The sequence below is a fragment of the Camelus ferus genome, chromosome 2, assembly GCF_009834535.1.
Source record: "Camelus ferus isolate YT-003-E chromosome 2, BCGSAC_Cfer_1.0, whole genome shotgun sequence".
In the NCBI taxonomy this organism is placed as follows: domain Eukaryota; kingdom Metazoa; phylum Chordata; class Mammalia; order Artiodactyla; family Camelidae; genus Camelus; species Camelus ferus.
The window spans coordinates 35,138,199-35,159,655 of NC_045697.1; the positions used below are offsets into that span (position 1 = coordinate 35,138,199).

A 21,457-nucleotide genomic window follows, 5' to 3' on the forward strand; every position below is an offset into this window, starting at 1 on the left:
ATTATAGACTGCTATTAAGTTATGCTCAATGACAAAAATCAGATTTTTCTTTTTCCTTTTTTCTTTGGGAGGATGGGGCAATATTTGAAATATATAATTTATTTAATGGAAAAATTATTTTCCATGTTTTTTTTTTCTTTCTAAAGGCTATTAATAGTTTTTCTCATTTTCCCCAAGAAATTCACTAAATAGAATATATTAAAATGTTAATTTTTTTAATCACTACGGTATTGTATTATGCATTCCTACTTGAGGAATTGTTCCCCTGAGAGACATCACTAGTAAAATAATGATTACAGAAGAGAGTTTGTATATTTATCCTCCTACCTTCTTTCCTATTAATTATCCAGTCCAACCAAAATTACTTTCTAAGATTTCTCTTTAGTTGCCTACACATTTACCAGAAGTTAACTAAGCATTCAGTGTAAAAAGAAGAACAAAACCACAATCAATCTATGTCCTCCAGGAGCTTACACTCAAGTAGCAGTGAAAGACATGAACAGCGTGGTAAGTGTAATGACAGAACAGATGAAGCATTTACTATCTGGCTGACTTAAGAAAGGATCGGTCTTCAAACATGAATAAGAACTCGCAGACCAAGTGGTAAGGTGCTGGAGTGCATTCTAGGCAAAGGTGGCTGCAAATATGAAGGCACGGCGTGCTCCAGGAAGTGGGTAAATACAGCCAGAGAGGAGACCAATGAAATGAGGAGGGCTAGAAGACAGAAGGCTTTGTGACATGGGTTGGGTGGGAAGACTGTGGAGGAAGGAGGGGAGAGACTCTAGGAGCAGACATTTAAAAGGAACCCTTGGCAGCAACATGGAGGATGCAGAGAGAACAAAAAGGAAGCTGGGGCAATAATCCAGGTGATAAAGAAGACAGAGGCCTGAACTAAGGCAGGTTAAGTGGCTATAGCAACAGAAGGCAGGAGAGACTGAGGACATTTTAGAAGGTAGAATGACAGGTCTTGGTGAATAACTGAAAGGAGTGAGGGAGGGGTGTTGACTCACCCCTGGTTTATGGCTCAGGGAGACCGTGGATGGCTGTACTGCCTACCACTGTGCAGAATGTCCTATCATTCAAAACTAAACTCCAGTAAACTCCCTTTCTGCTAAGTCTTCTCTGTCCCCTGTGGGTCAGTATGATTCCTCCAACCCTGCACTCCTTGTTCCTGTCGTGCATAACAGGTATTTGGTAAGTCATAATGCATATGCAACATCTTCATTTAACTTCCTTTCTGTGAACTTTTCATGTATATGTACTCTCTCTGATTAAACTAGAAGTTCCTTATGATCAAACATCACATCTATTTGTTACAGAGCAGTATATGCTCAATAAACACTGACTGATTCAAGTGTTGGTATTATGAAAACATCCCTAGGAAGAGTCAGATAACTACTGTCCTTTTCTAGCATCTTAAAAATCTTCTAGTCCTCTCTCTCTTTTTAAATACAATAGGGCTAAGGGAAGACCAAAAAAAGACATCCACAGATGCTGATGAAATAAAAACATTCTCCCACTTCCCAGAGCTAGGGCAGACATGTTTAGGGCCTTATTGAATAGTTAAGACTTGTCATTTCTTTTCCATATTACCCTACTGCTTTACAACTGTAAAAACACCTTCAAGAGATTTGTACTATGAATGCCCAAGGGCAATGGGATGCCGACAAACTGAATCACTATATTACTAACAGCTAACAACAAAGGCTTTACAAACATCTGTTTTTGGTTCCCTCTTGGATTCAGGGAATATGACTGCATGAGATTTGGCTGTGGCTGGTTACAGGGTTCAGGCAATGACATGTAGAACTGCTGAAATGGTCACAAAACAAAATCACCAGCTAGTTCCCAAGTATCTAAGCAAACTAGATTTTTACAGGCCAAACTGCTGTGATATAATCGAATACACTGTTCCTCTATAAGAACCCATTTATAGCTTCATTCTCACTATAAAACTGTCTTACTATTTTTAAAAAAGTACATGGTGAGGATAGGGAAGAAGGGAGAGGGAAAGAGAGAGGGGAAAAAATAATTAGAAACCAGAGTCTAGTTTATTTTAGTAAAAATGTATTCTATAGTACCCTTTTAAGTAGTAAAAGTATTTAATTTAAATTAGTCAGTAATTGTAATTCTCTCAATATTTTAACTGTGTATATTCACTCAGAAACTTTCCTCATACTAAGATAATTTTCTGCCATCTGGCACAACAATATCTCCATATGGAAGCATTACTTACAGATCAAAAATAAAAGAAATACAGAGATTGTAAATGCAGTATACTTGGCACAATACAAATCTCCTCAAATTATATCCTGTAAGGTTTTATCTTAAGAGGTCCCCCCATATCAACACTTGCTCTTTTATATTATTTGATTACAAAACAAGACTACACTAAATATTTTGGTTAGAGAGTTAACTGGAAAAAAAATAAATTTAGTCTCTCATATTTTATTCATTAGTTCACTCAGACCCCGGCAGCACCGTTGGGAGTAAGAACTACTGGGTTCTAATTCCAGTTCTTTACCACCATATGACCTTGGAAAAGTCATAGTTTTTCTACACTTCAATTTTCTTGGGGCAAAACACACTTCGTAGCAGAATCTTTGCTTGCTTACTTCATTAGTCTGGTATCATTTTATTAAGATAATTTTTACAAAAAAAAAAAAAAAAGAAGAAGAAGAAAGAAAGAAAGAAAGAAAAGAAAAACAGACTTTAGTGATAAATAATTTCCAGAAGTGCTTTGAGATCTTCAGAGAAAAGTGTCATTGGAAATTACTGGAAAGACTGAACAAAATCACTATGAGAAAAGGAGTTAAAATAAGAGCTCAGTGGCATTAGTTTTATTGACTTACCTGAACTTTGAAATACAAATATACCTCCCAGAATGTTCTTTATCAGAAATTTTACTACATATAAAAATTACTCAATGTAACTTCAATTACAGGACTAAGGGAAAGGTACGATCATTGTATTATGTTTAATGCCTTAAGATAGCTGATGTTGCTTCAAACAAATATTTTGTGCTAACAGAACCATGGAATAGTACTGGTATCTGATAACCCTGCAGACAGAGAACAGAGTCGATTTGTCATCTTGTTCCCCCATTTTTGACCAGTGGAGAGAAACTTTGCCAGAATAACACAAATTAACAAGAAAAACCAAAGCTGCTCAAAGAACATTTAACTACCAATATTACAATTGCCCAGAGTGTGCATGTTTAGATTTTCCATCTATCTTGCTGATCATCGTTTGAGAAAATATTCTTTATGTTATTTTCAACAGCTTTAATTCTATTTGGATTGGTCTAAGGAATTATTAGCATGCAAGGAATGGCAATGATCATACCTCAGCATTTCTCCTGTTAAGGCAAATATACTTACAGCTGCTGCTCCAGGACTTTAACAAAGACTTTATGCTAATTTCGAAAAACACAGAATCCTGTAGACTCAACATTGTGCCCCAACTGGCTGCAGCAGCAGCAGCAGTAGCAGCAGTAGCAGCAGCGGCAGCGGCAGCGGCAGCGGCAGCGGCAGCGGCAGCGGCAGTGGCAGTGGCAACGGATGTGTTGATCTCTCTCTCTCCAAGCCGCTGTCCCTTCTCCTCTCACAGGCAGCGGAGTTTTGGCCCACAGTGCCTCGGCTTCATTACCATGCAGTCTCGCAGTGACGCACAACTATAGTGGAAACGCTGCTGAATGCAGATGAACTATCCAGTCGAATGAAAGCTTACAAGTTCATCGCGAGTGCCCTGAAGGACACCCTCACCTTTCTTTCTGTGGATATACACGTGGCCGCAATGCTCGTCTCTGTTTATGCCCCTGTTATCAGTTTGGATGAGCTGTGTCTCCAGCTGCTTTCAGGGTAGTCACTACTGCTGGTAAACAGGCAAGGGTAGAGCTCTGCCCTTGGATACCAACTTTTCTCACTAGCTGAGAGCCTTAGAGATAAAAAATGAATTCAGATCTAACATAAGATCTTTAAGTCTCTTCCTGTAATAGCTGACCTTCCTCCTTGCCCCCAAAATCGGTGGTATTTATCTTACTCCAATATCAGTTTTCTCTAAGTGATTTGAGTAGTAAATTCTCTCCACTCCCCTACACATACGCAGGCAGCAAGCAGTGACTTTCTCAGCACGCTTTGATGATGCAGAGTCCACTGCCTCACTTAACCCACCGGAGAGAACGCCGGCTATCGGCATGAAAGGATGATGTAATGAACACCGTGGCTGAGCTGCGATCATCCCTCTAAAACTGCTCAGCTCAGGACAAAGTTTCCTCTCCTGCAGGCAACTTATTCAAAAGAGAGAACTCCATTGTAATAATGGGATTATTTTAAAACATAGGGTCTACCATTCTTAATATAGTACATAATCCCCCTGAAAATCTTATAGTTAGAATATCCATGAATAGAGGGAAATCCTCTGGTCAAATAAAATGCACATTTTAAAAACTTTATTTTCTACAGAAGCTATTTTAAAATGGAAAACTGACACTATTACAAGGCTGACTGCTCTTCAAAAGAGTAGAAATATTCCACAATCAAACCTGACAAACAATACTTTGTTAATACTAGAAGAAAAATGTCTTGACCTCACAATTAGTTTACTGTGACTCTGAAGGTCAGTGGTGGGGTGGTGGGGGGGCATGTGTTTTTCCATAGGTGGCAATACATTTGTAGTGATTCATCTGTATTATTGTATCCTTTAAATACCACAAAGAATAAGTAAAATCAGTGATCAAAGCCATAATGGAATAGATTTATTCATAGCTAAATGGCTAGGCATTGTATTAAAAGCTAGGAGAATACCCTTCTATGCACAAGTATCATAGACTAAGGGAAAAAATAATCATATTCATTAAGACATATTCAGTGGCAACAGTATTTAATGAGAGTATTTAAATGAGAGTGTCATTTAAAGCTTGTATTTCTTCAGAGTAGTCCAAGAAATTTAGAATAAGATTGGGTCCATTCCCACTCCTGAACAGGTCCAAAATCTAAATTCAAACCACAGCTACAAAGGCTAACCACACAGAACTTCAGTACCACAATACTATTGTTTGGGCACACCTTCTTGATCAGTGACATCTCAGGATCAGACAAGAGCAAGTTTTCCCCTGCTCCAATGGCATAAAACTGCCTCAAGGGGTTGCCTGAATAAAGGATATTCCATGGTCCAAAAACAACGTCTTCTATACCCATTCTTGTACATCAACAATTTCTGTCAACAAACAAAAGGCTCTTGGTTATACACAAACTGGTTTAATTTTTGTTTTTAATTAAAGTATTCCCCAAAGTGATTTGACAATACCATCCTCTTTTCATCAAACAGCTGCTAACAGATTCATGGACTATGCTGATCTAGACCCAAACTACATCAGTAAACGCCAAGACTCAGAACCGAACCATGTCAGAAAGCAGACAAGTTAGGAGACACACACACAGATATCTTACCTTATTTTTGCTAAGCCTATTAGTCTCACAGAAATCTTAAAAGCTACTTAATACTATTTGACTATAATATCCCACCAAAGTAATCAGGGTTCATTCTTAGTAAAACTGTATAAACAAGCAAAACTGTCATACAGAATGTCAGAGCAGGGTAACTTTTTTAGGGGGTGGGGGTTAAATAGTAGGTGATTTTTTTCACAATCTTTAAAAAAAGGATTTTCTTCTGCTTAAGTTTTGTGTACATGGATCTAAAACAATAAATCAGAACCTGAAGTTATATTATATATATATTATATTATATATTATATCTAGTCAATCTGTTACTATGTATATACAGCCAAAGCAAATCAACAGTTTCTCTGAAACACAGATGCATAAAAATTAATTTCAGGGCTTATTTTGGAAGTTCCACTTTACACTAGGACTTCTTTGTAGACAGAGGGTGAGTGAAAATGTGCACTTGACATTCACAGGGAGAATAATTCAACAGGCGCATGTGGGCAGACCCTGGGTTCTGAGCTTTATTCTGAAGTGTGAAAAATAAATAAGTAGTGTTAATTATTCCAACTGTTAATCACAACTTCAGCAAACATTATGGATTAAGTATCTCCTTCCTAATCCTTCCCAAACATTCATTACCCAAATCGCTGAAGTATTAACCAGTAGAAATATGTATGCGCTCAACAATCCTTTTAGAAGACTAGGGTAGAGTCCCAATGTATTCCATATGCTTTCTCAATTCCTCAAGTACTAATCAAATTTTTAAATTATACAAATAGTAATACTCCTATCATTCTTCAACTGAATTTTCTATCCTCAACCTATCAATCACGGAAACACACACACAGCCAAAAGCTTATTGCAAGCTTGACAAAAGACCAGTCAAAATGTCAGTCCTCTATTTTATTCTTCCTATAAATTCAGGATTTTCCAAGGTGTATCATACATACATTTTTTTTTTGTCTCATCACCATAAAAAGATAGACGCAGAAATCATTTCTCGATGGCACATCCTTGGCAAAGCAGAAAAATCTATTTTGGATAATTTCCTTCAACAACTCCTCTCTGCCTTTTAGATTATGATATTAAAGAATGCTTTGTAAATGATAAGCTTTAGAACATTTAAAAGATACTCACAATTTCAATATTATCAGCCTTTGCTGAGGTCCCCTTGGCATGGGCCAGATACTGTAAAGCACTGGGTACAAAAGATGACTGTGCCAGTTCTTTTGTTCCCAAGGAAATTAGAAAGTAGGTGTCTTTCTTTTAATCAACCATTTGATGCTATGCCCTTTTCACTGGCATTTTAATGATTCATGGAATTGGTTACTTGCTTCACATTTCTAAGCAGAAGGTAGATAAAGGTACCTCCTAATAAACCAAAAGAACGTGTACTACGAAAAATTCTCAGTAAATCCTACAAAAATATTCCCATTTGGATTTAGAATCCAAACAAAATGTTCCTCAATAAATAATGAAATTTGGATTTAACTGAAAATATCATACAATTCCACAGAATTTAATGTTCCACCTACCCAAAAGGAAATAGACATCTTCAATTACCAACATTCTTAGGAAAAGTGCAAACATATGGATTATTTCTTATATTAACACCTTTTAAAATATCTCAGAGATAATTAAACTGGTATACAAAACAACCATAGTAGGGAAAGAATAGAAACTTGGCAAGTTATTCTATGTAAAATGTCAAATATCCTATGGCTCCTAGAGCCTTCTAGAGCCCCCACAGATTTCAGCCTCATTGAAAAGAGAAAAGACAGCTTTAGCTATGGAAGGAAAGATACTCTAAGGTCTACTAGATAATTAGCATCACACATGAAATGTAAAAAAGAAAAAACAAAAAAGGCTGTAAAGATCACTTCATATTTTGCTTTGAAACCTCATCAAACAATACAACAAAACATTAACAGTAAATATCTATAATTATATCAGTAGTTAATATTTACTTTTTAGTGCATTTACTTCTACTTTCGTCTCTCTGTATTTCCCAAATTTTCCACAATGAATCTGTTTAAAAATTTTAAAACTTCATTAACAAAAAGAAAGCAGAGCTCCTTGGGAGAAATGGCTAATTCTAGGGCTAGAGCCTGGAACATCTTGTAAGGCCAGAAAATAGGAAAGGGCTCAAAACAGGATAATGTGGGTATGTCAAAGGGATATGGGAGCCAACTGAAAGAGCTGCCAAGAGACAAAGCTAACACTTTCAGCAACAAAATAAACAACATAGTTTTGGAATATACCCCAAAGTATAAAGTAAATATCCAAGAGTCTATACTTAAATAAATAAAGGATGAAATAAATAAAGAAGAAAAGACAAATCTCACATTGTACAGAAGAGTTAACCTAACAGGCTTGACTGATATTCTCTGAAAGGCCTGCTTACAAAATTGGCCCTTGGCTAGCATCAAAGAACTTAAATTTTAAGATGGGCCCACCATTCCCAGAACTGATAAGACTGGCTCATTATGCCTAAATTATTGATACAAACAATATAGTTTATGCTGAACAACTTCTTCCTTCAGGGAGTCTAAAATTGGGTATGTGCCATGTAATCAGCTCCAATAAAAGTCCTGGGCAGAGTTTTCCTGATTGGGAAGTCCACCTGTGGTGTTGCAGCTCAATTCTAGGGAATCAGTTGCCAACTCTACGATGCTACTGGGAGATTCTCTAGAAGCCTGTGCCTGGGTCCCCTGGATTTCAGCCCATGTACCTTTTCATTTTGCTGACTTTGCTTAGTATCCTTATGGTATAATAAATCATAGCTGTGAGTACAACTATATTCTGTGTTCTGAGTCCTTCCAGCAGGTCATTAAATCTGAGATGGTCTTGGGGACCTCTAATGCATGTTCATAAATTCCAAATAATTTATATAGATATGTCACCCTCAAGGAGAATTACTCCCCAACCCTTAAAAGTGTGGGCTATACTTAGTGACTTCCTTCCAAAGGGTTCAATCATCAGTGATAAAGTCAAGAGTACACATTCTTGATATGATATGATGGAGATGGCACTTTACCTCATGTTCTTCCCCCCCAAAACCCATAATCCTAGTCTAACCATGAAAAAACATCAAATAAACCTGAATTGAACAGTCTACAAAACACCTAACTAATACTCTTCAACATTATCAATGTCATCAAAAACAAAGAAAAGCTGAGAAACCCAGGGCATTCTGTAGATACTCCAGAAGGGTCATGGCCTTACTAATGGGGCTAATGGATACTTTAAACCCTCCTTAACATAGCTTCAACAGATCCAAAACAAGCCTAAAAGTATTGAGCTATCTGCAAGTAACTGCCTTCCAGACAAAGAACAATACTCTTTAAAAGAATGTTACAAAACCCAGCTCTCAACAATGTCACATTTACAATGTCCAAATTATCTGTCAAGAAGTAGAAAATTATGTGTCAAGAGATAAAAAAAAAAATGAGGCCCATAAAATCAGTCAATAGAAATGATAAAGTTTGCATATGGACTTTTTAAAAAGCCATAACAAACAGCTTAAAGACTTAAAGGAAAAATAAACACAATGAGAAAATAGAAGATCTAAAAATAGACTCAAAGAGGACTTTGAGAGATAAAATGTGCAATATCTAAAACAATAAATTGAATGGGTGAGACCAAGAGAAAATTAGATTCTATGTAAGAAAAGATCAGTAAACTTGGAGAAATGGAAATAACTCTCCAAGGTGAAGCCCAGATAACAAAATAAGAGAGAAAAAAAAAAAAAAAGAACAAAGCCTCAGTGACTTTTGGAACAACATCAAATAGTCTAACATATGTGTAGTTGGAATTTCAGAGGAGTAAAGAGGAAACACTATTTGAAGAAATAATGATAAAACACTTTCTAAAATTGATGAAGACTATAAACTTTCAAATCCAAAACTCTCATCAAACTTCAAGCAAGAATAAATACACATACCAAAAACACACGCCAAGGTACACAATAAGCAAACTGCTGAAAACCAATGAAAAAGAAAATCTTTAAAGCAGTTGAAGAAAATGATAAATTACATACAGAGGAACAAAGATAAAAATGAACACAAATGTTTAATCTGAAAGTATACAAAGCAGAAGTTGGAATGATATAACCGAAAAGTTGAAAGCATAAAACTAATGACCTACAATTCTATATTCAGTGAAAATATCTTGCAAAGATCAAGCAAAAACTTTTCTAAGACAGACAAGAACTGAAAGAATTTGTCACCAACAGATCTGCAAACAAAAAAATGTTAAAGTTCTTTAGGCAGAAATAAAATTATAGAGGATGAAACCTGCATCCAAACAATATTGTTGAAAACAAATGATGAAAAGTGTTAAAAATGGTACATTTACAGATAAGGAGATAACTTTTTATTTCTCCTTTAAAAAATTTTTTTAATTAATGTTTTTAAATGGAGGTACTGAGGATTGAACCCAGAACCTTGTACATGCTAAGCATGTGCTCCACCACTGAGCTATTCTCTTCTCCCCTTAAATTTCTTTATGTTAATTGACTGCTTAAAGCAAAAGTGGTTAACAACATACTATCAGGTTTATAATATATATAGAAATAAAATATTTGACTACAACAGCCCAAAGGATGGAGGGGAGAAAAAGAAGTATAAGTTTCAAGTCTTACATTCTACATAAAATGTTATGCTATTATTTGAAAGTAGACTGTATGTTGAAATTCCTTTTGTAAGCCTCACAGCAACTAATTTTTTTAAAAAAGAGAGATAATAACCCAACAGTAGAATAAATTAGAATACTAAAAAATATACAGTTAATCCAGAAGAAGGCAAGGGAGGAGAGGAAAAAAGAAAACATAACAGATGGGACAAATAGGAAACAAAAGCAAAACAGATTTAAACCCAACCCTGTCACTAATTACATTAAATATAAATGATCTAAACACTGTGTGGAAGCATCATGCCAGGTGCTAAAAGGATAGCTTAGTAAATAAAATAAATTTTTGTGCCCTTGGGAAGATTAGGATCCAATGGTGGAGACAGTGTGTGCTATGTGTGGGTATGTGTCCCCACATACACAGATCCAAATATAAAATAAATAGTTGTGATAAAGTTGCTATGAAGGCAATAAAGGGAAAACAGAGGAGGACCTGCTGGGATAGCATGATCAGAGATGGCCACTCTGAGGGAAAGTATCAAATCTTAAATCTGTTCAGCAGTGGTACTTCTTCTGAAGAATGAATATGCCTAACTCCCAAAAGGAAAACAGATTAAAATTAAACTCTGGCTGACCCAGGTTAGAGCACCAGAGTCCTACCCACTTGCCTGAGGAGACTCTCACAGAATCCCTGAAATACCCATAGGGCTCCAAGAAATATTGAGGTCAATAATCGGATACTATAGATAAGTTCTGAGCAGGAACAAAGTCAGACAGACCAACCTGACAGGTTGGGTGGAGAAAGGGCTTGAGGGGGACACAGTGAAAGTCAGTGGGCTATCTAAATTGTGGAGGTGAGAGATAAGGACTAAAACGATAAATAGTATACATACTGAGAATAATTGAGAAAAGAGCAATAAAGATGGGAATAAAAAGACAGATTCCATGTTTTCCCAGAATAGATACTTCTTGATATATTTGGTGACTGATAGTGTTTTTTTAAAAAAAAGTAAAGCTGAAATACTCAAAAGTGACACCTAGGCTTAGGTGAATGGGTAGACAGTGGTACTAAACAGAGTAGCCAGGTAGGTCACATCAAGAAGGGTTTTGGCAACATAAGTCTAAAGGACAAAAGGGATGTCAGGAGAACACAGAGACGGAAGAGGAAAACAGACAGCTAATCCCACAAGCTCTCCAACGTCTTCTCCATTTATGGAAGAGGGGTGGGTACTGAATTCATTATTTTCAAGTACATGCTAGCCAACAATAACTGCGAATTAATGAATTCAGCTGAAATGGAAAATAAAAGCAAACAAACAAAAAAGAACAATGATTCAAATACAGCACTGTGAAAAAGCAAATGGAATAATCAAGTAAATAATGAGGGGAATTTTGTTCCTGACACACAAGGACCAGAATTCCATCTAGATTTCTGGAGAGAAAGGTTTTGGGTCATGTCCAAATTAACTGCTTATTTTAAAAGTATAAATCAAGTTTCTAAATTAATGGTCATAGCTATAAAAGAGTGTCTAACAAAAATAAGTTTTATACAAATGTCATAGATTGGATTAATGCATCAGTATATTCACAAATTAGCAACATAAAACCAATGAAGAAACATGTTAACTGAGCTCAGTAATCTGGGGAGTGGTTACCTACGCAGCAATTATTATATTACTTGGGTATACCATAAGATACCATTACTGTTACCTTCTTGACACAGGATAATTTATTAATAGCCAACTTATTCCTAGCTTTTGATTTAAGTTCTTTTTACATATTTCACACGTAAAACAAAAAAATTGCTTCCTCTGCTTAAAATGAAGCAGTCCAGACCCTGTAATCATACTTCCTTCTCTGCCCTCACAAACCATACCAATTTGCTATCATTTGGCCCAGGGCTAAGATATTATTATTTCTTGAATGAAAAAAATCTATTTCTGAATATACTTAAAATTGATCCTTGAAATCTTAAGAACTCTAGACATCAGAAATTATTTTTAATTGCCTGTAATAATTTTTGAAGATACTGGTAATAAAAAACCAGATATAAATTTTCTATTCAAAAGGCTAGTTACTGGGGTGGGAGGGTACAGCTCAAGTGGTAGAGTGCATGCTTAGTGTGCAAGAGGTTTTGGGTTCAATCCCCAGTAGCTCCAAATAAATAAATAAATAAATAAATTTTAAAAACTGAATTACCTCCCCACCCCCTAAAAGGAAAAAAACAACTTAAAAAAAAATAGCAAATGATTTTTTTAAAATGGCTAGTTACTGGATATCTATTTTTACAACACACACAGTGTATATTCACTGCCCCAAAAGAAACTAGAAGTATGAATACTAAGAAACTTTCATTATATGGTATACAGATGTATTGAGAAGAAAAGAGTATATGTGTTACAATTGGTCCCTCCTACTGGGAAAGAATAGGTAAAATTCTATGAACCATGAATAAGGCTGAACATAAAATGTATTGTCCAAAGCAGAACTTTTTTGAGTATGAAAATAGGCACTAACTATTAACAACATGCCAGAATAGAGATGTCAACAATTAACTGTCCAAGGTCAATGGAGATCAATGGTCACCTTACCCATGAAGCACTATTGCAAAGTAAAGGCTCACTACTTCCTGCCAACACTTGTCTTTCTGAATTTTTCCTACATTGTCAGTAGCATAATAAGTTTTCAATCAATTAGAGGGTTTTATTGTTAGGGCCACCTTTTATATCACTCTTAGTTTTGAAACAAAGGGGTGAGTTGGCAAAGCTGTAATAAGGTATAAGAAGAAGAGTCAGAATGAGGAAAGGAAAAGAAGTGTCAAACTGCAGAGTCAACCACATATGAAGAAAATAATTACACTTAGGAAGGGGAGTAGCAGCAGTATGAGGAAGAAAGGATGAAGAGATTGTCCAGTGCAATTAAATGGGCAAGCTCAAAACACAGGAATATGTTTATGCGTGGTCAAGCTTATTCATTATGCACTATATTAACACTGATTTGGAAGAACCTACCTGTATAATCTTAACATTCTTTAAAATCTCTCTAAACCTGGTAAATCAGAACCTACTTCTTTATAAGATCCCCTAGGTCATTCTTAAGCACATCAAAGCTTAAGAAGAGCTACTTTAAATTATACTAATATAAAAACATCATTATCTTGCTTATGTCATTTTTAGCACACATCTATACTTGTTTAAAAATAGAGACTGGGAAAATTCAGAATCCTAAGAACTAATAAAGATAATTTTTCTGCATTCCTTATGAAGAATTTTTCAGTTTTTTTTTTTTTAAGTTTCCACATCATGCAAACTAGAAATATATACCAGCTTATACAAAGTGTGTACTCTATCCATGTATGTGGCAGTATGGGGTGACAGAAGTGGGTGGAAGGTACAGGTATAGCCAAGTGGACAATGAGTTCCATTGTGGAAAGGACCATAAAACAAAATGACTAATAAAAAGCAACGATTTCAGAACTCCACATCAGGATACTAAGGCCATAAAGGAAGTGTGTTAAGCCAACAATTGTTATCTTTAAAGAATAAACCACCTGGCCTTTCTCAAACAGTCAAAGAATCACAGATTTTTTTTAACTGGAGAGCCTTAAAGATCACGTAGCATAATCCCTTAAACTTCAGATGAGACAATGGAAGCCCAGGGAGGACAAGTGGCATAGTTGGATCCCAAATCAAATTAGTAAATATTTACTGAACACCTACTACAGATAAAACACTACTCCAAGGAAATAAGTATAATAGTGGATCCCTTCTTCAAAGGTTCCATTCTTTATTTCCCAGGTAAATTATCTGCATGTAGCTCTCTGATGGTAGCAATAGCCTTTCCATATCCTAGCTTAGGGGCTGGAACACTTTGCCCCACAGGCCAAATCTGGTTCATCACCTGTTTTTGTAAATAGAGGTATACTGGGACATAGCCACACATATTCATTCACATTTCATCTGACTCTTTTTGCTCTATGAAGTCAGAGCTGAGTACTTGTGACAGAGACATATGGCCTGTAAATCCTAAAATATTTACTGTCTGGCCCTTTACAGAAAAAGTTTGCCAATCTCTCTTCTAGATTATCTTTTGCTTGCTTTGAAGGGTGTTTTTTTCCTCTCTCTCTCTCTCTCTTTTCATTTTCAAACTAATGGAAGGCAGGTTTTGCCTTAGGAACTACTGCCCACTGAGCAATGTGCTAGATGGTTTTGAAGGAAAAAGTCAGTGGGCTAAATATGGCAACTGACAGCAGCTCTCGGTAACAAGTAAAAACTTGCTCTAGAACATAAAGGACAAGAACCAAAAGCCAGAAGACTAACACTCAACAAACATTTAATAACCGCTTACCAAGTTGCCTGCCATTGGGCTAAGCTCTGGGGTACCCACATTAATAAGACCAACTCAGTTCTCAAAGAACTCACTATCTGGTGAAAGAAAGAATCCTTGTGTATTAAATGTAATAATAGAGGCTACAATGACAGAGAATAAGTAACTGAGGTTGGGGGTGAGGGAAACTATTCAACCCCAAGGACAGTCACACAGAGCCTTCTATCCCCCCTGCGGAGTTCCAGTTTCAGGAAGTAACCAGGATTGGAAGCTTATAACTATGTATAGTTGCCTCAACCCAAAGGCCACTATTTGTAGGTGGATGGAGTTAACCTTTGGACTGTACAGTTGCTTCCTGACTTCCTTTTATAGCACACTTTATTTTTGTTTAACCTTTCTGGTATAGTCTTTTAGTTACATTTTAAATTCACATTGAGCCTTAGTCATCTTAACCTATTTTACTGTGCATTTTTTTAACCTGTTATTTTTTTAGAATCTTCTGATATTGATACTGTTTTTTTTAACATTTTTATGCATCTTTGTACACATTATTTCAGTATTTTTGCCTAATATTTATTTATATTTTTCTTATCCCCCTTTTGTTTCAATTGCTTTATCTTAGACATAATACCTCCTTCCTTTTGCTTCTCTAAGTGAGAATAAAGAAGGGTGATCGTCAAAATAGTCAGCCACTAGGAAAGTATGGTAAGTGACAGTTTACAAACCCAGCCTCAGAGTAGAGGTGTGGCCTGAGGGCCCTGGTGTGCCTAGGACTCACCCTTTAGTTGATGAAACCTGGAGCGGTCAAAGAGGGTCCTGGGGTAGGGCAGGATGGCTAAAGCAGCCCAAGCACTTGTGGAAGGGATGTAGCAGGAGCTACAGATCAACAGATATGAGAAACCAAAATATTTTACCAGTATCACCAAACCAGTACAGACTGGATAAATAGCAGTTTTGTGATGAGGAAACAGCAGAGTAAGTGGGATAGAGAGGAAGCTATTCCAGGCCTCTTAAAAAAGGAGACAGATGCAACTTTATTTCAGTTAAGTTTCTTGCAAGTCCACTCTAAAAGCCATGGAAGAAGACCCTGACCCTAATTCTAGCCATACTTAACTGCCCCAGTTATTTAAAATATACAACCATGTAACTTAGGAGACAGTCTAAAATGACCCTTCTTAAGAAGTGTTAGGCTAACTTTAAGAACAGCCTAGAGAAACTATTAGAGAAGCAATACTGTTGCACTCACTTCTAAAAGCCTTTGTATCTGAATCACACAATCATTTGGCAGTAGGTATTTGGAAAAGCACATACTGGGAAAAAGAAGGAAAGCAGGGGAGAAAGTGTTGCAACTCAAGCTCCCATGAACTGTCATGTAGCTATAAATCACATGCTAAAATGGTTTGGAATTAGACACAATGAAAGACCTAGATCCAAATTCCTAGAATGTTTTCTATGATAGAACGCTCCAAAGACAAATTCTAAGTTAAATTCTACCTCCAAGTCAAAAATCCAAAAGTTTTTGAAAATAATAATAACCACCATGAATTGAACCATGTATGAATTTTATTGCCATTTTTGGTAGTCTTGAAAACAATGGTACAAAAAAGGTATCATTCCAATTGATAAGTGAGGTCAACTGGCCTAGAGAGGTTAAGTAACCTCTTCAAGGACACACAGCCAGTCACCAGTGGAGCTCAGGTCAGTTTGGATCAAGGCCTCACTCCACTCCGTTCTCAATACTTCATTGCCTCTCACTCATCGTGCCTGTAGGTCTTCCCAATATTTTTCCTCTATCATGAAAATTCTTACAGACTCAGACAAGGCATGAATATAATAATCACCCATAAGGCTTCTCCTATATCTTCCCATGAGTTCAGCTTGAAAAGTACTCCAAAGGTTCTCTTAAGTAAGAGATCTTACTTGATTTCAGACACTATGAAAGCAAAGCCCAATACTTCCAAATCCCATTTGTATAAGCAAGAATTCCTGAACTCCTTCACATACTTACACAATGAGAACAAGATCAAGCCAGAAATTCCATAGCAGACGGATTATTATTTGGAGCTCAAGTTCTTCCATGACATTGCCCTACCCAGCAAACTTTTAATTCCAAATGATTATTTTATCTCCTTTAGTCTGTAATCAGTATAAGCATTTGAAGTGACAGAAGAAAACCTCATCTCAATTTTCTCCCAGGACCTTCTCTAAACTCCCTATTAATAGTCCAGTCTCTAAACACTTAAGTCATTCTTTACTCGATGCTCAACATCGCTAATTATTAGAGAAATGCAAATCAAAACTACAATGAGGTACCACCTCACACCAGTTAGAATGGTCATCATCAAAAAGTCTACAAATAACAAATGTTGGAGAGGGTGTAGAGAAAAGGGAACCATCCTACACTGTTGTGGAAATGTAAATTGGTGCCGCCACTGTGGAAAACACTATGGAGATTCCTTAAAAACTAAAAATAGAGTTGCCATATGATCCAGCAATCCCACTCCTGGGCATTTATCTGGAGAAAACTCTAATTCAAAAAGATACATGCACCCTAATGTTCACAGCAGCACTATTTACAACAACCAAGACATGGAAGCAACCTAAATGTCCATCAACAGATGATTGGATAAAGAAGATGTGATGTGTGTATGTGTGTATGTGTAAATATATATACAGTGAAATACCACTCAGCTATAGAAAGAATAAAATAATGTCATTTGCAGCAACATGGATGGACTTTAAGATTATCATATTAAGCGAAGTGAGTCAGAGAAGGACAAATATCACATATCACTTATATGTAGAATCTAAAAAAATGAGGCAAATGAACTTATTTGCAAAACAGAAACAGACTTACATAGAAAATAAACTTATGGTTACCAAAGGGGAAAGGGGCTTGGGGAGGGATAAATTAGGAGTTTGGGATTAGCAGATACAAACTACTATATATGAAATAGATAATGAACAAGGTCCTACCCTATAGCACAGGGAACTATATTCAATATCCTGAAATAAACTAATGGAAAAGCATATGAAAAAGAACACATAATGTGTGTGTGTGTGTGTGTGTGTGTGTGTGTGTGTGTGTGTGTGTATCTCACTTTGTTGTACACCAGAAACTAATATAACATTGTAAATCAATTATACTTCAATTTAAAAAATAAATAACATAGACACACATACAAAATCATTCTCTACTCATCTCATTCCTTTCTAAAAAGAAACTAGCCTGCCCTGTTATTTCTCTACCCAATACGGGATGTATGTATCAAACAAAAATGAGCTGTTTTGGAGATACAAAATCTAACCACTGAGAGCAATGGTTCTGCAAAAATTAAACTGAAAAGATCACATATTAAGGAAATCCAGTTAGTAATAGTTAGCATCCCCCCTTCTTCGCTAGTCAAATACAGATAGCAGCCTTTAAAACTCAATTAAAAGGCATTTGGAATTTTACATAACAAATGCTACGTTTTGGTTTGTCCCTAGTAGTGAATTGCGCTGAATATCTCAAGAGAGGTATACTAGTATACTATTTAAATGTTTATGTCCCATGGAGTCATTAACACTGGGTAATAGAATGAAAACAGCATCTTAATGTGAGTCTTAATTGTTTTTGTAAAAATCATGTGAAACAGCTATTCACTTAATCAGCTTATCTAACCAGTGTTATAAAAATAACTATATTCTTTTAACTAAAGAATTTTTGTTAAAGAAACCATAAGCATCTATAAATATTTCTGGAGCTAAAAGTAGCAGGAAAATTTATATATATTGCAAACTAACTTATTCTCAATTGATCCTCTCACAAAGTGTAATTATCAATCCATATTACAATCTTGTCTAACATCTCTTAGAAATAACTTTTAAATTTTTGAATTAATAATGAAAGAAGTTGGTAACAAGTATAAAGCTATGAGATTATATACCAGTTTTTCTCTAAAAGAATACTTCCTTCTTTGCATTATTGATATGAAATCTCTTCATACTCTTGATTTCTCATTAAATGAGCAAAACTGTAATACCCCTTAGGAGAGCTGTGCCAGTTCTTTGTATGATTTCTGGATAAACTACTGCATTATAACTATTCCAGAACCACCAGTAAACAGGAAGTAAAATTCATTCATGCTCAGTCGCAAGTAACCTATGTACAGACTGTTGCAAACCATGTGGGTTTTTTTCTTATGTAGACTATAAATTTAGTATCAAATCTTGAGATTCAAGAAAAGGGCCTTATCAGCAGATTGAAATTTAAGAAAACAAATCTCTCTACAGATATTCCCAAAGAAGTCCTTTAAGTTAATTTTAATAGTCATCCCCTAAAGTTAAATTTTATGTTTGAAGAGAAAAACTGAAGAGAGCTATTCCAGAGGACACAGCTGCTGAAATTTCAAACAACAGGTTCTTCAGTATTCTATGATTTTTCTTTATTTTGACTGTGATTGGTAAAAAGATATACAGTGTAGAAAATCCTTAATCATTAAACTGAGTGCTTATTTGCAAATTAATATAAGTTACAAAATCTTATTACACTTTATAACATATATGCTGTGTTAAAATGTGTAAGATAGTCAAAAAAAAAAGAGAGTCATATTAAACTAATGGGCATAGCATATTACATTTAAACACCAGGTCCGCTTATATATGCTGTGGTATAGTGAAGAAAACAATCAAATGGTTCAAGACTGAAAGTTAAAGGAAGTAAATTTTTAATAACAAATAACTGCATGTATTAATATATTCATATTTTTCACTTATGTATATATACACTGTTAAACACAAAATGAAACACTAAATGATTTAGAGATTTTTAACTGAAATTAAGAAGCACTAATCCATCAATGGCCTCATCTCCACTTCATCCATCCAAATAAGAGTATAAAAAATGACTTCTAATACTAGTATATTCTAGATATCAATATATATTTCTTTTTAAAACTTAAAAGTGCCTTCTTCTCTCTTTTACATAATTTTTTAAAACAGAAAGTATGGTTTCTCCTAAATATAACCCTATTCTTTAAACAGACAAGAAATAGTATTAGGGAGAATACAAAGAAATAGAGGTACTCACACGTAGCCCTGGGGAGCTTAAATTGAGAAGTTTTTGAAAGGTAACTTAACATTGTCTATCAAAATTTTAAGTGAACATAGAAATTTATACTAAGAAGCAATCACACAAAGGTATAAACTAATATATAAATGAGTATAATTACATAATTATTTTAATAACTAAAGATTAAAGTCACTCTAAATATTCATTGAGAAGGGAGTGATTGAATAAATTATTACATCCAGACAATGGAATGCTTTTTAAATAAGACAGAAAGATGTTTATGATGTGCTAAACGAAAAAGTATCAGATAGTAAGTCTCACTTTAAAATTCTATAAATAAAAATGTTTATGAACATATTAAGATATTCACAGAAATGTATATCAGATTCAGAGGGTTTGTAGAAAATCTCTTCTTTCTACTAAATATTGTATTAATTTATGTGAGCAGTTATATATTCCCCAAAATAAAAAAAATTCATTATTGTACAGAACATTTTAAAGTGCTTTAGTCAAAATTTTTAAACTTAGGCATTCTTCCATCTTCTTCCTAAAGGATTTTCTTTTCTTTTAACATTTGCTAGTTACTATATGCAAACCTAATTTTCCTCTGAACACATAATGAATATCACCTTTTCAAACTTTAAAAGACATTATATTCAACTTTGCAGGATTATATGAAATAAAGGTACTAGTACACAAAAATAATCATTACATTAAAAAAATGTGACTTTCTTATATTTCACCCCATATATCCACTATCTTTAGAAAAAAAGAATGGGACTTTTTTTTTTAGTTTAAGTGATTTCTATGGTGATAGATAAAACTCACTATCTTATTTTTCACTTACATACCCTATAGGTTGCAGCAGTAACATTTTTTCCAATAAATATAACCCTTCATCACAAAAATATTTTCACCAAGATCACCAAACTGTTAACTTTTATTAATGTCTTTATCTTGATTTATAGCAATCCATATTTCTCCATCCAAACTCAAAGCAAAAATTTTGATACTAAAACAATTTAGGCCAATTATATTTTTACTGTATTAAACATTTAAATATTTAAACTTGATTTTCAAAATAAAGATCTATGCTCACTAGAATTCATATTTGTAAAAATAATTTTACTTTCCTAAAATACTTTTTAAAGGATTGAAAATACATTTTACTTTACCTAGTTGTTGATGTTGGTGTTTGTCATAATGACTGTGATAGAAATTGATTCCGCCTTCCTGGTCTACAGTCTTCTCTGATGAGAGCAAACTAAGACGTTTCATCTTCAGTAATCTTGGAAACCTTTCCTGAAAGCTGTCTCCAGTGTCCAAGACCACATCCCCCGAAAGAACGGGAGGAACAACTCTCTTCAAAAAATCCATTTTAAGGTTCTTCTACATTATTAGACCCATGAGCGCACAGGAAGGTGCCTGTACCAACTTCTTTGGTGGGAAGGTAAGGTACAACTATTCGTGTCAAAGAGCAAAGAAACGTCATGTAGATTTAGGTGGTGCTAATCATGGGTTGACTGCCAGCTGTTTTGAAGCTGATTTTTAAGACATTTGCTGTTCATACTGATAACGAGCCAAACAGCTACAGACGGTGGAAGTGTACTTCACGTATTCATACACATGTACATGTACAGTGGGTGTTAACAGCAATATGGAGACTATAAAATGTATCCATCTAGTTTCACATTTAGACTTTGAAAACCTACACTGTGATAATGCTAAAACAAATTTACTTTGGTCGGAGGTGTGTCTTACTTTTAAATACACTTAACAGCTTAAGTATGAAATAGTAACTTGTATTCAAAAGATAATTCCTATCATCTGAAAACTCAGTAACAGACCTCAGAAAGATCAAGTTTTATAAGACATGAAATGGAATAATTTAAAATATTCTGTATTATGAACAGCTCAATGTACTTTTAGACACACACACACACAAAAACTCATTACAATCAATCGTAAGTATTAACAGTAGCAATAGAAACCTTGGCATGAA

General features: G+C 35.1%; 1 protein-coding gene across 5 annotated transcripts in view; it reads right to left on the reverse strand.

Moving 5' to 3' along the window:
• The window catches only part of FRYL (FRY like transcription coactivator), a 226,676-nt gene that overhangs the window by 146,344 nt on the left and 58,875 nt on the right, over positions 1-21,457 (reverse strand). For 3 of the 5 annotated variants that reach the window (XM_032497154.1, XM_006185951.3, XM_032497164.1), the window contains exon 1: positions 3,381-4,326. The exons of the other annotated variants lie outside the window; for them this stretch is intronic. In XM_032497154.1, coding sequence (XP_032353045.1) covers positions 3,381-3,453 — 73 coding nt within the window. In that variant the 5' untranslated portion in view covers positions 3,454-4,326. Of the gene's footprint in view, positions 1-3,380; positions 4,327-21,457 lie in introns of those variants that run through there. 5 annotated transcript variants of the gene reach the window in all.